Source organism: Panonychus citri, unplaced genomic scaffold (genome assembly GCF_014898815.1).
Source record: "Panonychus citri isolate SS breed McGregor unplaced genomic scaffold, ASM1489881v1 Contig00028, whole genome shotgun sequence".
NCBI classification, from domain to species: domain Eukaryota; kingdom Metazoa; phylum Arthropoda; class Arachnida; order Trombidiformes; family Tetranychidae; genus Panonychus; species Panonychus citri.
This window is the reverse complement of record NW_026515433.1, coordinates 1,294,903-1,319,414: the sequence shown is the minus strand read 5'-3', so window position 1 is coordinate 1,319,414 and position 24,512 is coordinate 1,294,903. Positions and strand designations below refer to the sequence as shown.

Below are 24,512 nucleotides of genomic sequence, written 5' to 3'. Positions count from 1 at the left end.
ATCAAAATATGATCAACTATAATCAATTTGATTTAGTTCATAAACAATCAGCTAGAATCGTTAACTAGATTTAATTGTGATTATCAATTTGATTATCACTATGATCAACTTGAAGCAAGTAACTTCGGGTTGATCATATTTTGGACTTTTAATTGTGATTATTAATATGATCAAAATATGATCAACCTGAAACAATTAACTTTGGGTTGATCATATTCTAGACTTTTAATTGTGATTATTAATATGATCAAACTATGATTAACCTGAAACAATTAACTTTGGGTTGATCATATTCTAGACTTTTAATTGTGAGCATCAATATGATCAAACTGAAACAATTAACTTTGGATTGCTCATATTCTAGAACATCGGTTCAACATTACTTTTCTTTTACGAAAAAAATGATGTTGAACCGATGTTCTTACCTTTTTAAAAGAAGAAAAAATCGACTAAGATAATTGATTGTCTTTATAAGATACTTCAATTATCTTAGTCGATTTTTTTGTCTTTTCAAAAAGTAAGAACATCGGTTCAACATTACTTTTCTTTTACAGAAAAAATCAACTTGAAACAATTAGTTTCGGGTTGATCATATTCTAGACTTTTAATTGTGAGCATCAATATGATCAAAATATAATCAACTATAATCAATTTGATTTAAGTTCATAAACAATCAGCTAGAATCGTTCACTAGATTTAATTGTGATTATCATGATCAAAATATGATCAACTTGAAACAAGTAACTTCGTTGATCATCATATTTTGGACTTTTAATTGTGATTGACATTTGATTAACAATATGATCAACTTGAAGCAAGTAACTCGTTGATCATATTTTGGACTTTAATTATGATCAAAATATGATCAACTGAAACAATTAGTTTCTATGATCATATTCAGACTTTAATTGTGAGCATCATGATCAAAATATAATCAACCTGAAACAATTAGTTTGTTGATCATATTTTGACTTTAATTGTTATTATCAATATGATCAAAATATGATCAACTATAATCAATTTGATTTAGTTCATAAACAATCAGCTAGAATCGTTAACTAGATTTAATTGTGATCAATTTGATTATCACTATGATCAACTTGAAGTAACTTGGGTTGATCATATTTTGACTTTAATTGTGATTATTAATATGATCAAAATATGATCAACCTGAAACAATTAACTTTGGGTTGATCATATTCTAGACTTTAATTGTGATTAATATGATCAAACTATGATTAACCTGAAACAATTAACTTTGGGTTGATCATATTCTAGACTTTTAATGTGAGCATCAATATGATCAAACTGAAACAATTAACTTTGATTGCTCATATTCAGAACATCGGTTCAACATTACTTTTCTTTGCGAAAATGATGTTGAACTGATGTTCTTACCTTTTAAAGAAGAAAAATCGACTAAGATAATTGATTGTCTTTATAAGATATCAATTATCTTAGTCGATTTTTTGTCTTTCAAAAGTAAGAACATCGGTTCAACATTTTCTTTTACAGAAAAATCAACTTGAAACAATTAGTTTGGGTTGATCATATTCTAGACTTTAATTGTGAGCATCAATATGATCAAAATATAATCAACTATAATCAATTTGATTTAAGTTCATAAACAATCAGCTAGAATCGTTCACTAGATTTAATTGTGATTATCAATATGATCAAAATATGATCAACTATAATCAATATGATTTAGTTCATAAACAATCAGCTAGAATCGTTCACTAGATTTAATTGTGATTATCAATTTGATTATCACTATGATCAACTTGAACAAGTAACTTCGGTTGATCATATTGGACTTTAATTATGATCAAAATATGATCAAACTGAAACAATTAACTTTGGATTGATCATATTCTAGACTTTTAATTGTGCATCAATATGATCAAAATATGATCAACCTGAAACAATTAGCTTCGGGTTGATCATATTCTAGACTTTTAATTGTGATTATTAATATGATCAAACTATGATTAACCTGAAACAATTAACTTTGGGTTGATCATATTCTAGACTTTTAATTGTGAGCATCAATATGATCAAAATATAATCAACCTGAAACAATTAGTTTCGTTGATCATATTCTAGATTTAATTGTGATATTCAATATGATCAAAATATGATCAACTATAATCAATTTGATTTAGTTCATAAACAATCAGCTAGAATCGTTCACTAGATTTAATTGTGATTATCAATTTGATTATCACTATGATCAACTTGAAGCAAGTAACTTCGGGTTGATCATATTTTGGACTTTTAATTGTGATTATCAATATGATCAACCTGAAACAATTAGTTTCGGGTTGATCATATTTTGGACTTTTAATTGTGAGCATCAATATGATCAAAATATAATCAACTATAATCAATTTGATTTAAGTTCATAAACAATCAGCTAGAATCGTTCACTAGATTTAATTGTGATATTCAATATGATCAAAATATGATCAACCTGAAACAATTAACTTTGAGTTGATCATTCTAGACTTTTAATTGTATATGATCAAAATATAATCAACCTGAAAAATTAGTTTCGTTGATCATATTTTGACTTTTAAGAGCATCAATATGATCAAAATAATCAACTATAATCAATTTGATTTAAGTTCATAAACAATCAGCTAGAATCGTTCACTAGATTTAATTGTGATATTCAATATGATCAAAATATGATCAACCTGAAACAATTAACTTTGAGTTGATCATATTCTAGACTTTTAATTGTGAGCATCAATATGATCAAAATATAATCAACCTGAAACAATTAGTTTCGGGTTGATCATATTTTGGACTTTTAATTGTGAGCATCAATATGATCAAAATATGATCAACTTAAAGCAAGTAACTTCGGGTTGATCATATTTTGGACTTTTAATTATGATCAAAATATGATCAAACTGAAACAATTAACTTTGGATTGATCATATTCTAGACTTTGAATTGTAAGCATCAATATGATCAAAATATGATCAACCTGAAACAATTAGCTTCGGGTTGATCATATTTTGGACTTTTAATTGTGATTATCAATATGATCAAAATATGATCAACTATAATCAATTTGATTTAGTTCATAAACAATCAGCTAGAATCGTTCACTAGATTTAATTGTGATTATCAATTTGATTATCACTATGATCAACTTGAAGCAAGTAACTTCGGGTTGATCATATTTTGGACTTTTAATTGTGATTATCAATATGATCAAACTGAAACAATTAGTTTCGGGTTGATCATATTCTAGACTTTTAATTGTGAGCATCAACATGATCAAAATATAATCAACCTTAATCAATTTGATTTAAGTTCATAAACAATCAGCTAGAATCGTTCACTAGATTTAATTGTGATTATCAATTTGATTATCACTATGATCAACTGAAGCAAGTAACTCGGGTTGATCATATTTTGACTTTAATTATGATCAAAATATGATCAAACTGAAACAATTAGTTTCGTTGATCATATTTTGGACTTTAATTGTTATTATCAATATGATCAAAATATGATCAACTATAATCAATTTGATTTAGTTCATAAACAATCAGCTAGAATCGTTAACTAGATTTAATTGTGATTATCAATTTGATTATCACTATGATCAACTGAAGCAAGTAACTTGGTTGATCATTTTGACTTTAATTGTGATTATTAATATGATCAAAATATGATCAACCTGAAACAATTAGCTTTGGGTTGATCATATTCTAGACTTTTAATTGTGATTATTAATATGATCAAACTATGATTAACCTGAAACAATTAACTTTGGGTTGATCATATTCTAGACTTTTAATTGTGAGCATCAATATGATCAAACTGAAACAATTAACTTTGGATTGCTCATATTCTAGAACATCGGTTCAACATTACTTTTCTTTTACGAAAAAAATGATGTTGAACCGATGTTCTTACCTTTTTAAAAGAAGAAAAAATCGACTAAGATAATTGATTGTCTTTATAAGATACTTCAATTATCTTAGTCGATTTTTTTGTCTTTTCAAAAAGTAAGAACATCGGTTCAACATTACTTTTCTTTTACAGAAAAAATCAACTTGAAACAATTAGTTTCGGGTTGATCATATTCTAGACTTTTAATTGTGAGCATCAATATGATCAAAATATAATCAACTATAATCAATTTGATTTAAGTTCATAAACAATCAGCTAGAATCGTTCACTAGATTTAATTGTGATTATCAATATGATCAAAATATAATCAACCTGAAACAATTAACTTTGGGTTGATCATATTCTAGACTTTTAATTGTGATTATCAATATGATCAAAATATGATCAACCTGAAACAATTAACTTTGAGTTGATCATATTCTAGACTTTTAATTGTGAGCATCAATATGATCAAAATATAATCAACCTGAAACAATTAGTTTCGGGTTGATCATATTTTGGACTTTTAATTGTGAGCATCAATATGATCAAAATATGATCAACTTGAAACAAGTAACTTCGGGTTGATCATATTTTGGACTTTTAATTGTGATTGACAATTTGATTAACAATATGATCAACTTGAAGCAAGTAACTTCGGGTTGATCATATTTTGGACTTTTAATTATGATCAAAATATGATCAAACTGAAACAATTAGTTTCGGGTTGATCATATTCTAGACTTTTAATTGTGAGCATCAATATGATCAAAATATAATCAACCTGAAACAATTAGTTTCGGGTTGATCATATTTTGGACTTTTAATTGTTATTATCAATATGATCAAAATATGATCAACTATAATCAATTTGATTTAGTTCATAAACAATCAGCTAGAATCGTTAACTAGATTTAATTGTGATTATCAATTTGATTATCACTATGATCAACTTGAAGTAACTTCGTTGATCATATTTGGACTTTTAATTGTGATTATTAATATGATCAAAATATGATCAACCTGAAACAATTAACTTTGGGTTGATCATATTCTAGACTTTTAATTGTGATTATTAATATGATCAAACTATGATTAACCTGAAACAATTAACTTTGGGTTGATCATATTCTAGACTTTTAATTGTGAGCATCAATATGATCAAACTGAAACAATTAACTTTGGATTGCTCATATTCTAGAACATCGGTTCAACATTACTTTTCTTTACGAAAATGATGTTGAACTGATGTTCTACCTTTAAAGAAGAAAAATCGACTAAGATAATTGATTGTCTTTATAAGATACTTCAATTATCTTAGTCGATTTTTGTCTTTCAAAAGTAAGAACATCGGTTCAACATTACTTTTCTTTACAGAAAAATCAACTTGAAACAATTAGTTTGTTGATCATATTCTAGACTTTTAATTGTGAGCATCAATATGATCAAAATATAATCAACTATAATCAATTTGATTTAAGTTCATAAACAATCAGCTAGAATCGTTCACTAGATTTAATTGTGATTATCAATATGATCAAAATATGATCAACCTGAAACAATTAACTTTGAGTTGATCATATTCTAGACTTTTAATTGTGAGCATCAATATGATCAAAATATAATCAACCTGAAACAATTAGTTTCGGGTTGATCATATTTTGGACTTTTAATTGTTATTATCAATATGATCAAAATATGATCAACTATAATCAATATGATTTAGTTCATAAACAATCAGCTAGAATCGTTCACTAGATTTAATTGTGATTATCAATTTGATTATCACTATGATCAACTTGAAGCAAGTAACTTCGGGTTGATCATATTTTGGACTTTTAATTATGATCAAAATATGATCAAACTGAAACAATTAACTTTGGATTGATCATATTCTAGACTTTTAATTGTAAGCATCAATATGATCAAAATATGATCAACCTGAAACAATTAGCTTCGGGTTGATCATATTCTAGACTTTTAATTGTGATTATTAATATGATCAAACTATGATTAACCTGAAACAATTAACTTTGGGTTGATCATATTCTAGACTTTTAATTGTGAGCATCAATATGATCAAAATATAATCAACCTGAAACAATTAGTTTCGGGTTGATCATATTTTGGACTTTTAATTGTGATTATCAATATGATCAAAATATGATCAACTATAATCAATTTGATTTAGTTCATAAACAATCAGCTAGAATCGTTCACTAGATTTAATTGTGATTATCAATTTGATTATCACTATGATCAACTTAGCAAGTAACCGTTGATCATATTTTGACTTTAATTGTGATTATCAATATGATCAAACTGAAACAATTAGTTTCGGGTTGATCATATTCTAGACTTTTAATTGTGAGCATCAACATGATCAAAATATAATCAACCTTAATCAATTTGATTTAAGTTCATAAACAATCAGCTAGAATCGTTCACTAGATTTAATTGTGATTATCAATATGATCAAAATATGATCAACCTGAAACAATTAGTTTCGGGTTGATCATATTTTGGACTTTTAATTGTGAGCATCAATATGATCAAAATATGATCAACCTGAAACAATTAGTTTCGGGTTGATCATATTTTGGACTTTTAATTGTGATTGACAATTTGATTAACAATATGATCAACTTGAAACAAGTAACTTCGGGTTGATCATATTTTGGACTTTTAATTATGATCAAAATATGATCAAACTGAAACAATTAGTTTCGGGTTGATCATATTCTAGACTTTTAATTGTGAGCATCAATATGATCAAAATATAATCAACCTGAAACAATTAGTTTCGGGTTGATCATATTTTGGACTTTTAATTGTTATTATCAATATGATCAAAATATGATCAACTATAATCAATTTGATTTAGTTCATAAACAATCAGCTAGAATCGTTCACTAGATTTAATTGTGATTATCAATTTGATTATCACTATGATCAACTGTAAGCAAGTAACTTCGGGTTGATCATATTTTGGACTTTTAATTGTGATTATCAATATGATCAACCTGAAACAATTAACTTTGGGTTGATCATATTCTAGACTTTTAATTGTGATTATTAATATGATCAAACTATGATTAACCTGAAACAATTAACTTTGGGTTGATCATATTCTAGACTTTTAATTGTGAGCATCAATATGATCAAAATATAATCAACCTGAAACAATTAGTTTCGGGTTGATCATATTTTGGACTTTTAATTGTGATAATCAATATCATCAAAATATGATCAACTATAATCAATTTGATTTAGTTCATAAACAATCAGCTAGAATCGTTCACTAGATTTAATTGTGATTATCAATTTGATTATCACTATGATCAACTGTAAGCAAGTAACTTCGGGTTGATCATATTTTGGACTTTTAATTGTGATTATTAATATGATCAAAATATGATCAACCTGAAACAATTAACTTTGGGTTGATCATATTCTAGAACATCGGTTCAACATTACTTTTCTTTTGCGAAAAAAATGATGTTGAACCGATGTTCTTACCTTTTTAAAAGAAGAAAAAATCGACTAAGATAATTGATTGTCTTTATAAGATACTTCAATTATCTTAGTCGATTTTTTTGTCTTTTCAAAAAGTAAGAACATCGGTTCAACATTACTTTTCTTTTACAGAAAAAATCACCTTGAAACAATTAGTTGCGGGTTGATCATATTCTAGACTTTTAATTGTGAGCATCAATATGATCAAAATATAATCAACCTGAAACAATTAGTTTCGGTTATAAATTTACACCGAGGTCCGGATGGTGACACTGAGGATATGAAGCTATTTCTGGCGTGTTTATCCTCTATTTGTTCAAGAGCTATAACTGGAGGTCAAGATAACAACCGAAAACAACATAAACCAGTTGAAGCCATTGTCCTTCTCGGCGATTTCAACCTGCGAAACATTTGGGATGGGAAACCAAGTAAAAAACAGGGAGAGAGAAATGGGAAGGAGTTTTATTATCGTTGTTATTACATTACCAGCTCAAACCTAATTCGAGCGAACCAACGCGAGAATCAGCGTGTATTGACTTTGTTTGCACTACTCCAAATATTCAGCTCGAGAAACAGATTCAATGGCCGCACACCCAAAGTGACCACCAAGCTTCCGGTTCCTTATATATAAAACGAGCTAATCGGACTTGGACGATGAAGGAAGAGGAGAAAAAGACTGTCAACTCGGTGTATCCTTTTGATACTTTAAAAATATTCATGGAAACCATGATCACCACTGCAACATGGAAAGAATTGGCTGTTAAACATTTGAAAAGAAAATGAGCCTTTTTGTCGCCATAATTCAATTTTCATTTATTTTATTTTCATTTCATTTAAATTTCATTTTTTTTTGATTTTCATTTCATTTTCAGAAATTCTTGTAATTTGTTTTCATACAAATGGCGAGTGGATGAAATAATTGGTCCACAATTATAATTAAAAGTTTTCAATTGATCCCTCAATTCCTTGTCGGTCAAACACTTTATATGAACCACATTTTTTTTCGGACTTTCCCTTGGACTTTGAATTACCTTGGGTCTTGTTTGTACTGGTCCAGGTACGGGTTTACGTTTGAACTTCTCTGTGTATAGAAATAAAGAAGTTAAAAAAACAATCAATAGGTTTGAATTAACTTCTCACTTTTCACTTACCTTTTTCCAGCGATTGGCATTTTTTTTGAAGGACTGACCTTGTGGTGTCAGTGATCGGACCGCACACAAATCCTAATGAATCAAGTTTTTTTCTAAGATTTTCATCTTCACTATTCATTGTTTATTTTTTTATGTAAAGGTAATTGACAGTAACAGTTGAACAGTACTTTGGAAGTGAGAAGGTGAATATGGAAGTGAGAAGGTGAATATGGAAGTGAGAAGTGAGAAGGTGAATATACAAGTGATAAGGTTGAAACGAAAAAGTGAATAAAGAAATGAGAGGAGGCGGGAACTCAAACGCGTTTACATTTCGGAAGTTCATATTTCAGCAACGCTTTTCTGAAATGGTCCAAATATTTATTCGTCTTCATAAATTTTACTTCAGGGGGCAAGTTGGTTTCACTTATCCTTTTCGAAAGCCTCTTAATGATGAGACTCATCTAAAGAAGATTAAAATATTGAAAAGAGTAGAATCATCATGACTAGAGATAGAAGAAAGAAAAAGCATATTTTAGAAGTAAAAAGCTCACCTTTCTTAGTGGATGATCTTTGCAGTGTTGGCAACAATGAACCTTTGAAAAATGGTAAATAGATTAGTCTTGAGTAACTTTTCTAATAACCCTGATTGGTACCTTTTTTGCTTTAGGCCAAACACCATCAACAGCAGGTTCCTCTATCCTCCTTTTAACACAAGCAGGCTCCTTGATACCTTTTGTATATTTGCGAGCATTCATATGTCGAATAACATCTGAAATTGTAGAAAATTGTCTTGAACAATATCCACAGCCAAAGGACTCGATCGCTTTAGATTGAATGAATTCCTCCTCGAATGGGACCCCAGGCTTCGGTTTTTTTAATATTGGTATATTGTCATCGTCGGCTTCATCAACGATTTGAATATTTGATGATTTAACATAATGAGGTTTGATCCTGATTAAAGAGTGTGGTTCCTCATCAACAAGCGCTTCTTCGATCACCTCACAGGGAAAAAGGAGTTGGCCATGAACCAAAAGATGATTATAAACCTGAAGAAACGAGAAGAGACAAAAAGAGTTAAAAAGCTAAAGTTGAGCAGTGACTAGCAATATATTTATTCAAAAGTACTTACATCAGAATTTCGTTTCCTTTTCGACATTTTGGACAATTGAATTATTTAATTTCGATTTTTGATTTGATTACGATTAATAATGAAAAAAAACAGTAATTGAAAAATAATTAACAAAAGTAAACAACAATTTTTGGAAGAATAAATTAAGATACTCGATATTCGATACTTCTGGATATCGATACTTTTCAGTTCCAATGTTTTCAATTGTTCCGATAGATGGTTCTCACTATCAGGTGATATTCTTAAGGCCAATTAGCGTTTTCTATTTTGAGGTGAATTTTAATTATTTATTTTTAATCATTTTTTTTAATTATTTATGTCATCATCATGGCTCCGCTAAATCGTGTTACTCGTGCGAGAAACAAAAAAACAATAACAAATCAAAGAGTCGAAAAGAACATCTGTTGAACTCAAAGATTCTCTTCATATTTTGTTCTTTTCTTTTTACTACGTTTGATTTTTTTATTAAATTAGTTTAATTGTGATTTTAATTGTCTTAATTTCTTTGGTATCCTGACTTTGTTGGTTTTAACTGTTTCTCAACAATTGTTCATTGTTACATTTGACAAGTATCCCTTTTATAAGTAAATTGTTTGTTTTAATCGCGTTCATTTTGGTCTTTTCATTCATCGTTACCAGTTCAAGATGAAGTTAATTCTTAAACAAGGTGAAAGATGTGAATTACAAAGCTACTTGCTCGTTTTAGATGATCAAAATGACAAACAAGTTATTAGTTCAAGAACAATAATTAATCCTCAGGACGAATACCAGTTATTGGATGATCTTTCATGTGAAATAGCAGGTGAAGTTCATCATTATCGCTTTCTGGGAAGCGGAACTCGAGAGCAATGTTCGACTGCTAAACAGTACGAGGCGTTATCTCGAGAAGTGAGGAACACAGTTGGTCCGTCAATCAACGCGTCAGTCAGACGAACCAAATCTCGAAACACCAAACCGAAAAAACGAGCACGAGTTGGTACTCCGAGTCCCACAAGATCAGTGAATGTGCCAACAACATCGACTCCAGCTATTAGCTTCGCTGAAGGTTCTGTTCTTCCTTCCCCTATTCCTGTCGCTGATTCATTATCACGGACACGATCATTAACAACTGATGAACGTCCGAAAAATCCTCGATCAGCCAGAGTTAGATCACTGACTCCAACAAAAAGTGGTGAGAGCCTCCAATTGAACAGCCCTCGATCAACCGGAGCGCTTCCACTAACGTCAACAAGTGATCAAGGTCTCCAAGCGAAAAGCCCTCGGCCCACTCGTGCTCGTGTACTAACAATACTAACAGGTGATGGTGCAGCAAAAAGTCCTCGGTCAACCAGAGCGACTTCTCAAACACCATCAACAAGTAGTGGTCGTGGTGGTCAAGCAAAAAGTCCTCGGTCAACCAGAGAGACTTCTCCAACACCAACAACAAGTAGTGGTCGTGGTGGTCAATACTATGTCCATAGATAGCGCGATTTGGGCTGCGAATCTTTACCCTCGCTGGTTAGTTAGGTGGTCGTGGTTAGGTTCTGCTGTTACGAAAGAGTGTCTTTCGGCTGCCGATATGATATCGATGATGCCCGAGAAAATTGTCTCTCTTCTCGTCTCTGTCCATTTATCTTATTTCGTCAAACTCGAGTTCTTTGTAAAGTTGTAGATTCTCATGCTAAAGAATTATTGTTGGCCTCAAAGAAGCCCATTCTAGTTGAACCTTCTTCGGAAAAATTTTGGGCTTTTGCGATTCTATTTATAACTTTGTCCATTTTTGTTTCCATGGGAGAATTGATCATTTCTACATCGTGATCATCGACGTACTATTCTGACTCTTTGCGAAGGCTTAACAGCCGGAGGATTAACGGGATCAGCGGTTCTTCATTTGTTCCCTTAAGCTTTTAGAATAGCTGATGACGGTTATCGTAAATATTTTTGGAAAACTTTTCTTATCTTTGCCGAAATTCACAGTTTCTACATAATCGAACGGCTTTTGAAGCTAGTCCTATGTCTCAAAACCAGGCACGGCTCTCGGGGTAGACGTCGACGTAACTCATCATTCCGTGATGAAATCGATCCGATTAGTTTATTGTAAAGATCAGCGACGCTTGGATCACCTCCAGGTCTTGTATCGGGTGTACCAAGATGCTTTGATTCACCAAACACTGAGACTGAAATACTTGAGAATTTATACACCTCACCAACACCTCACACGGACTTACCCAAATTTCAAATGGATGCGAAACTTGCTACGATTCGTGATCCAATTATATTAAAAAGTATCACAGTCCAAGACATGGGTCCAGCAAGTGACGTTGCAGTTGTAGCCGCAGTGGATGATAACGAATTATGATAAAAAATGGATAAATGAGAGAAGAGAGAGAGAGAGAGAGTTTATAGTTAACAATATTTTTCTAACTAATTAGTTGATTGTGATTATGATTTAGTTTGGGAGACATCGAAAAGAGCTTCTTCCTCTTCGGATTTGATTCCATTCATTCGGAAGTAGAACTCCCCCACTTCCGGTCCAGAAGCGTATGGTTTCTTACTACTTATATCATTTGAAAGCTCGAAGCCGAAAATAGTTAATAAGGCATTATTGAAATTTTTCCTTTTTATTTATTGCAAAAAAATTCGCAATGATTCAAAAAGCGCACCTTTTTTCAGTAATTCTTTCATTATCGAAAGTGCTCAGCTAACTAGAGGCTAGAATTGGATTGAGAAATGTCCTAATTTCTAAGCATAGGCCATTCATGAATTAGTGAATAGATTTTCTTTTAGACAACAAATATTGTTAACTGCAAAGCTAATTACTAAAATCCTTCTAATTATTATAATATTTACAAATATGACTGATCTAGCAAGAGGCGTGAAATATTATGATAGACTCGTGGGAGGTTCAATAAATTAAGAAAGTTATGAATTCGTTGAAATTTTGGCCTCCGCCTCAAGTGTCGTTTTTTGTTTATAATCGGAGTGTTTAGATGGTTGAAAGTATCATTTCGAGTTAACAGTCAACCAACAAACAACAATCAAATCAATTCTTCTTTTGTGAATCTCAATAAAAAAACTAATAATCAAAATGAAAGTTTTCGCTGTGAGTTGAATCACCTAAACGAATATGTTGTTGATAGATTTATATAATTTCTGTGATTTAATATTGTTTTTTCTTTCACTTTGATTCTTTAAGATTGTCGCTCTTTTCGCTATCCTTGCTGTTTCCTCTGCCATGGCTGACCCATGGAAGAAGGACAATCACTGGGGTGGTCATCATCAACACGGCAAAGTTGGATACAAAGTTGATGTAAGTTCTTGTGAATATTATTATTGTAGATCATGTCAGTGGTTCAATTCTAATTATCTGTATGAAATATTAAACATCTCAGGTCCACCATGGTGGTTGGGGAAAACACGACAAGGGATGGACTGAACTTTACGATTCTCGAGACAAAAGCACTGGATGGAACTCATATGGTCATGGTCACAATAACGGATGGAAAAACTAACAACTTTTAACTCAATCGGATTAACTTATTATTAATATATTTATACTTAATTTATACTCCATCATAAAGTCAACTTGTAAAGAAATTTCAAGTTTCTAAACTGATTCTTGTGAATAAATTTGTCATCAACTAAATCAAATCTCTCAAACAAAGTTTTCCAAAGACCGGCAAAGTAATGCTAAAAAGTCAATAGATATTACTTTAATACTTGAAAGATTTTCTTAACATTTATTGTTCAATTTCTTAAAATTGATTATTCTTAGCTATCGAGACTATTTCGTTTATTTTCTTAATTATTACCTGATTAAGATGCTGCTCTTGACTTTTAAGAAGAATGAAACAAATTATCAGGATGAGCAATTTGATCTCTTGTCCATCGACACCTCGTTTATCTCTAGGAATTAAACTTCCATATCTTGTAATTATCGTAAAGAATATGAAGAAATATTTCTCCTTCGAGGTCGAGATAATGGACGATAAACAAGTCTTTTTCATCCAACTTCAGAACGTTTTTGTCTTTAAAGAGCAATAAAGGTTAAGCAGAATTCAAAAGAAAAAATGAACAAAATGGCAAATAGACTCGAGCCAAAATAACATCTCGATAAGATATGATCTGTCTCAATAACTATTCATAATTGATAAATTCGTTGAATCGATTATCTGTTTTGTCTTAAAATTAACCTAAAATGAGTCAAAATTGAGTGTTTTTACGCTTTGAATTTCAGATAACCCGACGTGAGATTATTTCGAAAGGACTCTTGACCAATCGTTTTAAATTCGCATATTTTTATGTATTTGTCCTCAGGGGAGAGAAATTTTTTATTGCTTCTTTTATCCATTTCCATGTTACTCATCTCTTGATCCGTTGTTATTTTCAGAAACGATGAATTCAAATTCACAAAAATCATTAGATGGAAACAACGAACATAGACTCATTTGAATATAATACTGTATAACAGTTTGATCTAATAATTGGCCTAATTACGAAAGCGTCGTTACCAATTTTAAGATAGTGCAGCTTTTGTTTCAGTCGTTATAAACTTTAGTATTAATAATTAATAATGCAAATTTTCGCATAAGAACTGCGCAACTTTTTCTATGCTAGGAGTTTTGAACTCGAAAATTTACTTAAAGAGGTTGTAACAAATTATCAATTGATTATCTTAATAATAGATGGAAGTGAAAAGGAGGAATGAATAATAAATTTTGGCCTCCGCCTCAAGTGTCGTTTTTGCTTATAATCGAAGTGTTTAGATGGTTAAAAGTATCAGTTCGTGTTAACAGTCAACCAACAAACAACAATCAATTCTTTATTTGTGAATCAACAAACAATAAACAACTAATAATCAAAATGAAAGTTTTTGCTGTGAGTTGAATCAATTCATTTAATCATCAATTTATTCATGTTCATTTAATCAATCAATGGATTCGGATAACAAACACTTTTGGATATTTTTAATATTTAAAAGATCTAATGTCACTTTTTTTTCTCTCTCTCTTTGTGATTCTGTAAGATTGTCGCTCTTTTCGTTATCCTCGCTGTTTCTGCCGCCATGGCTGACCCATGGAAGAAGGACAATCACTGGGGTGGTCATCATCAACACGGAAAAGTTGGATACAAAGTTGATGTAAGTTTTGTGGAATAACTAATCATATTAGTCGTTCTCATTGCTTATTTCAAATATTAAACATTTAAGGTTCATCATGGTGGTTGGGGAAAACACGACAAGGGATGGACAGAACTTTACGATTCCCGAGACAAAAGCACTGGATGGAATTCACATGGTCATGATAACGGTCATGGTTATGGTCATGGTCACAATAACGGATGGAAAAACTAACAACTTTTAACTCAATCGGATTTATTTATTCTGTTCATACCTAATTTATATTGCATCATTAAACTATCTATTGTAATTGTAATTTGAAGAGATGTCAAGTTTATAAACTGATTCTTATGAATAAATTGATTATCACATAAATAACATTACGAAAAACTTATTTTATTTTATTCTGCAAAACTTTTACAAACAAAATTCACCAAATGAGGGAGACAATTTGCAACCTACTTTTAAAAGTTTGATGAGAATTATTGACAGTAGAGGGCAGTAGTTGATATTAGAAGTTCTAATTTAGAATCAATGATTTCGTTTCCATATCTTTCGAGACCCTTCTCCTTGAGAAAGTTAATGAGTTATTAGTCGATATCATCGTCCTTTTTTGAGACGATGTGTTGCTTGGAAATTTTTATCTATGTAATGTAAATGATGTTTTAGAGAAAGAAAACAAAAGGGATTTTAAATTCTCTTTCTCTCCTCTTTCTCTTGTTTTCTTTTCTCTTTCTTTTCCTCTTTCTTTTTTCTTTCTTTTTGATTTAATTTCTCTCTCTTTCAACCTACAATTAACTAACTAATTGTTACCAAATATTTATTGTTATTGTTGTTGTTCATCAACCACAACAACAACAGGTTAACAAAATTGATTTTTGTTAATCAACATTAATTGTTGATGATGATGATGATTTAATTGTTGACAATCAACAACAACAACGACAACAACAACAAGTGAGTTGGTCATTAGCTAATGATGGTGATGGTTGATGTTGATGATTAAATTAATTTGTTTATAATTTATAATTAATAAAGATTAAATTAGTTGTTTAAATTTAGTTAATTAATTAATTCCTTTTCAGTATCGATTGGCTATTATTTCCAAGGAAGTGTTTTATTGGAATTCATATTCGGTGATAGTTTCTGATTGGAATTATTTCCGTGAAATTCTGGCTGAAGCCTCTTCCTTACTTCCATTAAATAAATAAAATGGAGTAAACTGAGTAACAGCATGAGGAGTATGATTGTACTCGAAGATAGTACGTTGCAAATACTTCACCCATCCATATCGATAATTATTTGAGATCATTTTGATCCTTATTCGATCGATGAGTGTGTTACCAACACGTTCACAAAGTCCGTTACATTGTGGTGATGATTTGGGAATGAAATTAATTTTAATTTTCATTCGGTCCAAATATTCAGCAAATTCATTGGATGTGATAGCAGTAAATTTATCAGCTAATATGGTTTCAGGTTTACCATCAGCGGTCACTTTGTTAATCAGTGAAACAAATTCAGCAGCAGTTTGGTGGTTTGAGGCAATAGCCCAAACAAACCGGGTAAAATGGTCAACAGCAAAGTGAATGTAGCGTTTCTTGGATCCATATCGATCCAATCCACAAATAGTATCAATAGCGATTATTTGGAATGGACGTTCAGCAGGACCAAAATGTCCCATTTCAGCAATTAGCTTTGATCTCCGTGTCTTACCTAATTGACATGGATTACAGTTCTTAACAAAATTAACTACATCCTCAGTTAATTTTGTCCATGTATATTTCCAGCTGATAATTGTGATCATTTTCCTTATACCAACATGACCAAATTGTTGGTGAACAGCATCCATTAGCTTGTACCTCAAGGCTTCAGGTAGAATCACCTTCCTGTTACCATTTTTATCAACCTTGTAATAGAGTCCAGCTTCATCAGCGAGTTGTAAATCAATATCATTGATTTTTGATTGTTCAGCTTTGATTTCATCAGCGTTAATGAAATTTACCAGTTTAAATGGGTAAGCAACTGGATCAGCAGCAACAGGATCTCTTGAGAGATAATCAGCTTCGACATTTTCTTTACCAGGTCGATACTTAACCTCAAAGTCGTATTGAGAGAGAAAGAATGACCAGGTAAATAGTCTACTATTTGGCTCCTTAATTTTATGGATTGCTTTAAGAGCAATGTGATCAGTAATGACCGTGAATTTGCGGTCATAAAGGTAGTGGTGCCAAAATTTAACAGCTTAGACAATGGCCAAGCATTCGAGATGAGTAACAGGATAGTTGACTTGATGGACAGTTAACTTTTTGGAAAAATATCCAATCGGATGTAACTTGTTGTTCTCATCGGGTTGCTTCAGGACAGCACCTAGACCAATACGACTAGCATCAGTCTCTAGGATCAGCATAGCATTTGGGTTGAACATTTTCAGCACGGGATCAGATGTGTACAAGGTTTTGATTTGATCAAATGACCTTTGGCATTCAGCAGTCCAATTGAACTTCGTATCCTTTTTTAACAGCTGATGGATTGGGTCCAGAATTTTGGTAATGTTCCTGATAAATTTCCTGTTATAATTCACCTTACCCAGGAATCGTCGAACCTCTGAAACATTTTTAGGAGGTTTGAGATTCAAAATTGAATCAATGTTTGAATGGAGAGGTTTGATTGAATCATGGGATAAATTATGACCAAGATAATTTACATTGGTCTGTAACAGTTTGGACTTTTCAAAGTTCAGCTTGATATTTTCAGCTTCAACAGCAGCGAAAAGTTGAGAGAGATGCTCAATGTGGGCTTGGAGAGATGATGAAAAGATGATAATGTCATCAATGTAATTATGACAAAATTTTGTCAATTGATGCTTTTCCAAAATATTCCGGATTGACCTTTGGAAAATGGCTGGAGCATTTTTCAAACCGAACGGCATCACTAGCCATTCATAATGACCATGTTGAGTGATGAAGGCGGTCTTGTGAATATCCTCCTCTCGAACCTTGATATGCCAGAACCCAGATCTAATGTCGAAGACACTGAAGAATTTACTCCCATAGAGTGAATCGATAATGTCCTCAATCCGGGGCATCGGGTATTTATCAGCATGCATCTTATCGTTAAGTTTCCGATAATCGATGCAGAATCGGGTCTTATCATTGTCTTCCCTTTTGAAGGCCAATGTAACAGGTGAAGCATAAGGTGAGTGAGATGGACGGATCAACTTTGCTTCCAGCAGTGATTTAACTTCAGCAACAATCTTGTCCTCACGCAAAGTGCGATAAGGTTTAGAGTTGATTGGGATTTCGGTATCCAATTCGACGATGCATTCGACCTCTTTTAACTGGCCCATGTCGAACTTACCTTCAGCAAATACCCCTTTATATTGGGTCAACAGCTTTAGCATAGCAGCATTGATACTATCAGCATTTACCTGATCAGCAGCGATTAATTTGGTCTTCAGATCCAAATAAAAATTGTCATTCAGCTTAATTGGGAGAGGCAACAGCTTGATGGTTGTTGGTTCAACTGGAGTCCCAGGAGTTTGGGTGATTTGGTAATTAGAATCACATTTGAGATTGAATTTGCAGATTAAATCCAATCCCAACAGCAGATCCACACAAAGTAATACATATTTGTGACATAAGCAAAGATTGAATGAGAAATCGATCCAATAGTTAAATTGAGTTTTGCGAGACTTGAAATTTCCCCTTCCCCAGTCATTGTTGAAAAACTTGAACCATTAAATTCAATTGATTTAAGATTCAATTGATCAACAATTGATTTATTAATCAAAGAGATATTAGATCCTGGATCATAGAGAATGGAAACTGGATCGGTGTTTATTGAACCAGGAATAATGAGGTGAGAGGGTTTGACTTCAAGTCTCTCAATTAGTTTAAATGTTGGGAAGAATCGGAATCGGAGTCTTCAGCTTGGACAAAGTTGACTTTGACCTGATTGCTCTTCTTGATTGGACAGTCTTCTGACCAATGGTATTGATCTGGTTTTCCGATGTTAATGCAGGTCCAACAAGCACTTTTGGGTGATCGTTTGATGAAAGGTTTACCGTTGGCTTGGACTTGACCTCGTTGTTGACTGTTGAATGGTTTCTTATCATTGGTTCGAGGTTTTCCCTGTTGGTAGTTTCGTTGAGGATTACCATGACCATTACCTTGTTGACTGGAGTGACCATGATTGCCTCGAGCGAGTTGACCTTCAGCAGTTTTGGCGATGGTGAAGAATTGGTCAAATGTTTTTACTCGATGACCAAGGAAACAATCATGAAGTCTACCAGTGAGGCTGTCAATCATAATGGTAACAGCATGATCCTCAGATAGTCCAGCTTTATTGGCCAACCGTCGCTTGGATTCAAAGTAAGTTACCACATCCTTACATTGGTCAAACTTGAGATGGAGAAATTCGAGAATGGACTCGACAGTTTTAATCCCGAAGCGATTGATTAGCTTCATCTTCATCTCTGGCCAAGTTGATGTGTCTCTTTCGCAGAGATAGAAATCCAATGGATCCTCATCAAGATATTCACCAAGAATATCGAGCATCACCTCTTCAGACCAGCCGTATCGTTTTCCAGCCTACTCAAAGAGCTTAATCCAATTCTCAATTGATACATTTTTCTTGAGTCCAGTGTAAATCTTCAGTCGATGTGGTCGATTGATTCGAGGTTCTGGTTGATAAGTCGATTCATCCTGAGGAAAAGATAGATCACCTTGATCAGATTGGTCTTCAGCCATGGTATAAGTTGATTAACTTAAAAGGTTTGGATTGAGTCAGTTCAGCGATTGGTTCAGCGGTTGGTTAAGTGATTGGTTCCGTGATCGGTTTGGTGTTTGGTTTGGTGTTTGGTTTGGTGTTTGGTTTGGTGTTTGGTTTGGTATTTGGTTTGGTGTTTGGTTTGGTGTTTGGTTTGGTGTTTGGTTTGGTGTTTGGTTTGGTGTTTGGTTTGGTGTTTGGTTTAGCTTGACCTGGTTGCTTCCAATTGATAAACTATCAATTAATTGATCACCAAAACAGAGAAAAGAATCCAATGAAAGATTATCACCCACAGATGATAATCTTTGTACTCTAATGTCAGCAGAGCCATTGTCTAATTTATTCGCAGAGATCATGTTGATTATTGAAGATTTTTGAGAGTAGTAATAAAACTGCCCGGTCTGGGACAAAAAGAGCGCGAAAATCACCAGACTGAAACCAATTAAATATGACACTTGATTAATTGACAGTTAAATCACTTTTAATTAAAATGTAAATATAAATGGTTAAAACAGAATGATTACAGCAATTGATTAGATGAAATGAGGAGTAAAAATTGATTTTTTAGGTGAAAAAATGTCAGTTAAATAATTAATCAATGAAATGTGTCCGGACAGCCCTAATTATTGGACACCTACATAAAGGGCATCTAACTAAAGAAATAGCACATTCAAAACATGCAACAGCATGGTCACAGGGGGCGAATACAAGACCAACCTCATTCTCAAGACATACTTTACATGTATATCTCGATAAATCTGATGAAGCTCTAGGTGGTGGATTTAATGGTCTTGAAGACATATAGACACAAAGCATAAACTTTGCCTGGCTTCGATGATTATTGATTCCCTCTCATTAGATAAATATAGGCACATAGTGGTGATCCATTAACATGCTCTATCCATGTAATTCATGTTATATCTTTTGTCCTTTGACAGTTTCTGCAACTCATCAATAACATCTGTTCAGTTAATGTTTTCTTAAGAAAAACTGTTTTGAAGAAAAAAGATGATCTTAGAGCCAATTGTAATTATGTTTCAGTTAGAATCACTTTATAGAGATAGAATCATCATCGTCACATTCAATTCTAATAATTAAATTGTGAGAAAAATGATTATTAAAAACAACAGGTAAGCTATTGGTGCTATTATGTGTTGATTGAAATTTCCTTGTGATAATCTTTCTATTCTTCTATTCTCCAGGTTTGCATTTGGAGCGAGACCGCTGACTCGAAAATTACATCTTATCATTGCTTCTCTCTCATCAAACTGACCTGGCAAGAATATTCTCTCTAAAGAGGAAATTGACCCCTGAAGTGCATATCAATTCAGTGTCATGATGTTCTTGTGATCAAAAAATCAAAAATATCAGTTGGGATCAATACCATTACCCTCCAGTGATTTGCGTTTTTGTGTACAACCATCAATTTAAAATTAATCATTTGTGATTAATAGTTCAAATCAATCAAATGAATTGTCCATTAATTATTCCCGGTCTGGTGATTTTCGCGCTCTTTTTGTCCCAGACCGGGCAGTTTTATTACTACTTTTGAGCTTAATAGATAGAGTCAGTGAGAGACGATGGTAGTTGAGACGAGGTTTTTCTTCTTCGGTTTGCCCATTTCATTTATTTTCTAAAAACAATATGAAGTAAATAATCAATAGGGCGGTTAATTACAGTTTCAGGGGTAGAATTGTGTATTTGAATGATTTGATTAAATTTGAGAGCTCGGTTAGCAATAGTTTCAGCTCTAGCCAGCAGATTACGGGATTCAAATCGTGAAGGCAGGTTTTGGGTTACTGAATGAGTCGTAAGAGGATTCCAATTCCGAGAAGTTCACTAAGAGATAAAGAGAGAAAAAAAGAGAAGAACGATTATTAATGCAAAAGGCTAAGAGCGAAAGGGGTCCCGTCAAATGTCGGACGGCAGATACGAGGCGTGACAGTCAAGAGGAGGAAAAAAGAAAGAGGACAATTGTTAACCTACTTTTACAAGTTTGATGACGATTGTTGGCACTAGAGGGTGGTAGTTGAGAGGTCAAAGGGAAGTTAATTGATAATTTACATGGTCTATCTATGGCCTTATAAAGGTCAATTTGTGATACCAAAATTACTGGTCAACATTTCTGATCAAAATATTATCAGAATTGTACACTTTCAGTTGGTATTGATGGTGTGACATTGTTACTCAGATCTAGCTCTTTGAGAGTTTGTGTTTGAATTATTTTATTATTGTTCATTTTGGTGAGCACTACAAGTCCATTATTTTTATGATCCGCTTAATTTTGGCCTTCTTCACAAACTTAAGCTTAAGTTTCTCAGTTAAACGTATTCAACGCTACGTAGCTCACTAAACGTTAGCTCATAAAGTAAGTTCAGTGAAGAAAAGAAAGTTTGGACAAAGGTTTTGGCTCATGTTATTGAAGCTTAAATGATGTGAAATGATCAATTCAATCGTATAAGAAAATCAATTAAATAACTTGTAACGTTGTTACAAATGAAATGAAACATTTTAATGCCATTGAAATCTTAATTTGTGCAAAAGACTTGATTAATATACGCATTTTTAGCCTAGATAACCAAGTTCAAAGCTTAATAATGACGGTGAAACACTTAATAAGACAAAATTTGCATAAGCTACTGTAGTTATGATCTAAACCAGATAAATGTATCGCGATAATAACTCGGAATAGAAATGGGGAGTTTTCTTAGCATAGAAGGTGGTACAATAGCTGTACGGTTGAAGTTATGAATTCGTTAAAACTTTGGCCTCCGCCTTAAGTGTCGTTTTTTGTTTAAAATCGAAGTGTTTAGCTGACTGAAAGTATCAGTTCGAGTTAACAACCATCCATTGAACTACAAATCAATCGTTTGTGAATAACAGTCAAAAACTATTAAAATAATAATCAAAATGAAAGTTTTCGCTGTGAGTTGATAAAACTAATTGAATTTATTGATTTATGTATTTTCTCTGATTAAATATGGCTTTTCTCTCTCTCTCTCTCTCTCTTTGTGATTCTGTCAGATTTTCGCTCTTTTCGTTATCCTCGCTGTTTCTGCCACCATGGCTGACCCATGGAAGAAGGACAATCACTAGGGTGGTCATCATCAACACGGAAAAGTTGGATACAAAGTTGATGTAAGTTCTAGTTATTACTTCATCATGTCAATGGCTCAATTCTATTTTTTGTATGAAATATTAAACATCCTAGGTCCACCATGGTGGTTGGGGAAAACACGACAAGGGATGGACTGAACTTTACGATTCCCGAGACAAAAGCACTGGATGGAAATCACATGGTCATGATAACGGTCATGGTTTTGGTTATGGTCATGGTCACAATAACGGATGGAAAAACTAAGAAATTTTAACTCAATCGGATTAACTTATTTTGTTCATTTATCTTATTTATTCTTCTATTAATATTAATATGAATTCTATTTGTAATTTTAAGAAACATTAAGTCTAAGCTCGATCTCTGTTAATGAATTGATTACCATACAAATATCATAACGAAAAACTAATTTTATTCTGCAAAACTTTTACAAACAAAATTCATCAATAGATCGCTCGGAAAACGTTGGTCCTTAAAGTTTGGACAAGTTGTTTCGAGCTTGTTAGTAAAGCTTATAAGGGTGAAATTTGCAATTTAACCGGTCAAGAAAATTGATTAAGTAACTTATAACGTTGTTACTAATCAAATGGAACAATCTGATAGTCGTTGTCAATTAGAAATTGTTTTTTCTCGACATTAAATCAGTTGTAAAACTTATCGTTTACCTATGCTCGCAAAATAGCGGTTTAAATTGTAATGTCATTGAAATCCTAAGGACTTGTTCCATCTCCATAGAGAATTTGCCCCCTCACCGATTTTGTTGAAATTTCGATCCGATATCTTTTATCAACAATTACTAAAAGCTCATAAAAAATTACATCAGAAAAAATTATTTTTGTTCTGCTTCTCGATGACCTTAGTCTATATTAGCGATAAATCATAAAAATTGTAAGTTATTTCATCTTATCTCGAAAACGCATAGTGTTCGACCTAATTTTTTCTTTGTATACTAATAGGGCATCAAATGTTACATAGGTATATGCTGAAAAATTCGTGCTTCCATAAGCCTAAGGTGGCCTTTATTAGCCATTGAAAAGTCCGTTGTCAAAGGCCAAATAGAGACCCTCGATAGTATTATTTTTTTCAACGCCAATCAACAGCGCACATCATGAAACTGATATTATCGAAGAAAAATTGAGTCCAAATTATGTCTATATATCTCAAAAAGGCCATTTTCCGTGATTAAGGTAGTTTTTGCCAGTTTTCTCAAAAACGCATACCGATAGGTATATTTTTGACTTCGATTTATTGTAGAGCATAAAAAACTGCGTTAGAAAAAAGTATTTTCATTCTGCTTCCCGGTTGATTTAAGCGTAAGGTCACTTTTGAAGGTCTTTTTCCGCTGCCGTGAATTGGGACGAAATGTTTTCAGATTTTAAATAACACCATCTTATAGACAATAAAATTAGCTATCTATCGACACCAGAATTGTGTCTCTAGCATAAGTAGTTTGGCCATAAACACGCTTCAAAGTTTTTTTCGAAAAAATGGCCTAGCGCAAAAAGTATGAGGCTTAGAGAAAAACCTTTTCAGCCAAATCTATTTATTTTTTAAGCTCTATCTAAGATCGAAATTTCAACAAAATCGGTGAGGGGGCAAAAATGGAACAAGTCCTTTGCAAAAAGACCTGATTAATATACGCATTTTTAGCCTAGATAACAAAGTTAAAAGGTTAATAATGAGACTGAAACACTACGTAAGACAAAATTTGTGCAGTTGAAGCTATGAATTCGTTGAAACTTTGGCCTCCGCCTCAAGTGTCATTTTTTTGTTTAAAATCAAACGGCTTAAAAGTATCAATTCTAAAAAGAAAACTATTAATGGAATTAATATATGCACCAT

General features: G+C 32.4%; 1 protein-coding gene across 1 annotated transcript; it reads left to right on the top strand.

The window, feature by feature from the left end:
- Window positions 1-10,332: 10,332 nt before the first annotated feature.
- LOC128397024 (putative protein TPRXL) lies at window positions 10,333-11,151 on the top strand. The gene has a single exon (XM_053357688.1). It carries the CDS (start codon window positions 10,333-10,335, stop codon window positions 11,149-11,151), a length of 819 nt encoding a protein of 272 aa, XP_053213663.1.
- The last annotated feature ends 13,361 nt before the right edge of the window (window positions 11,152-24,512 follow it).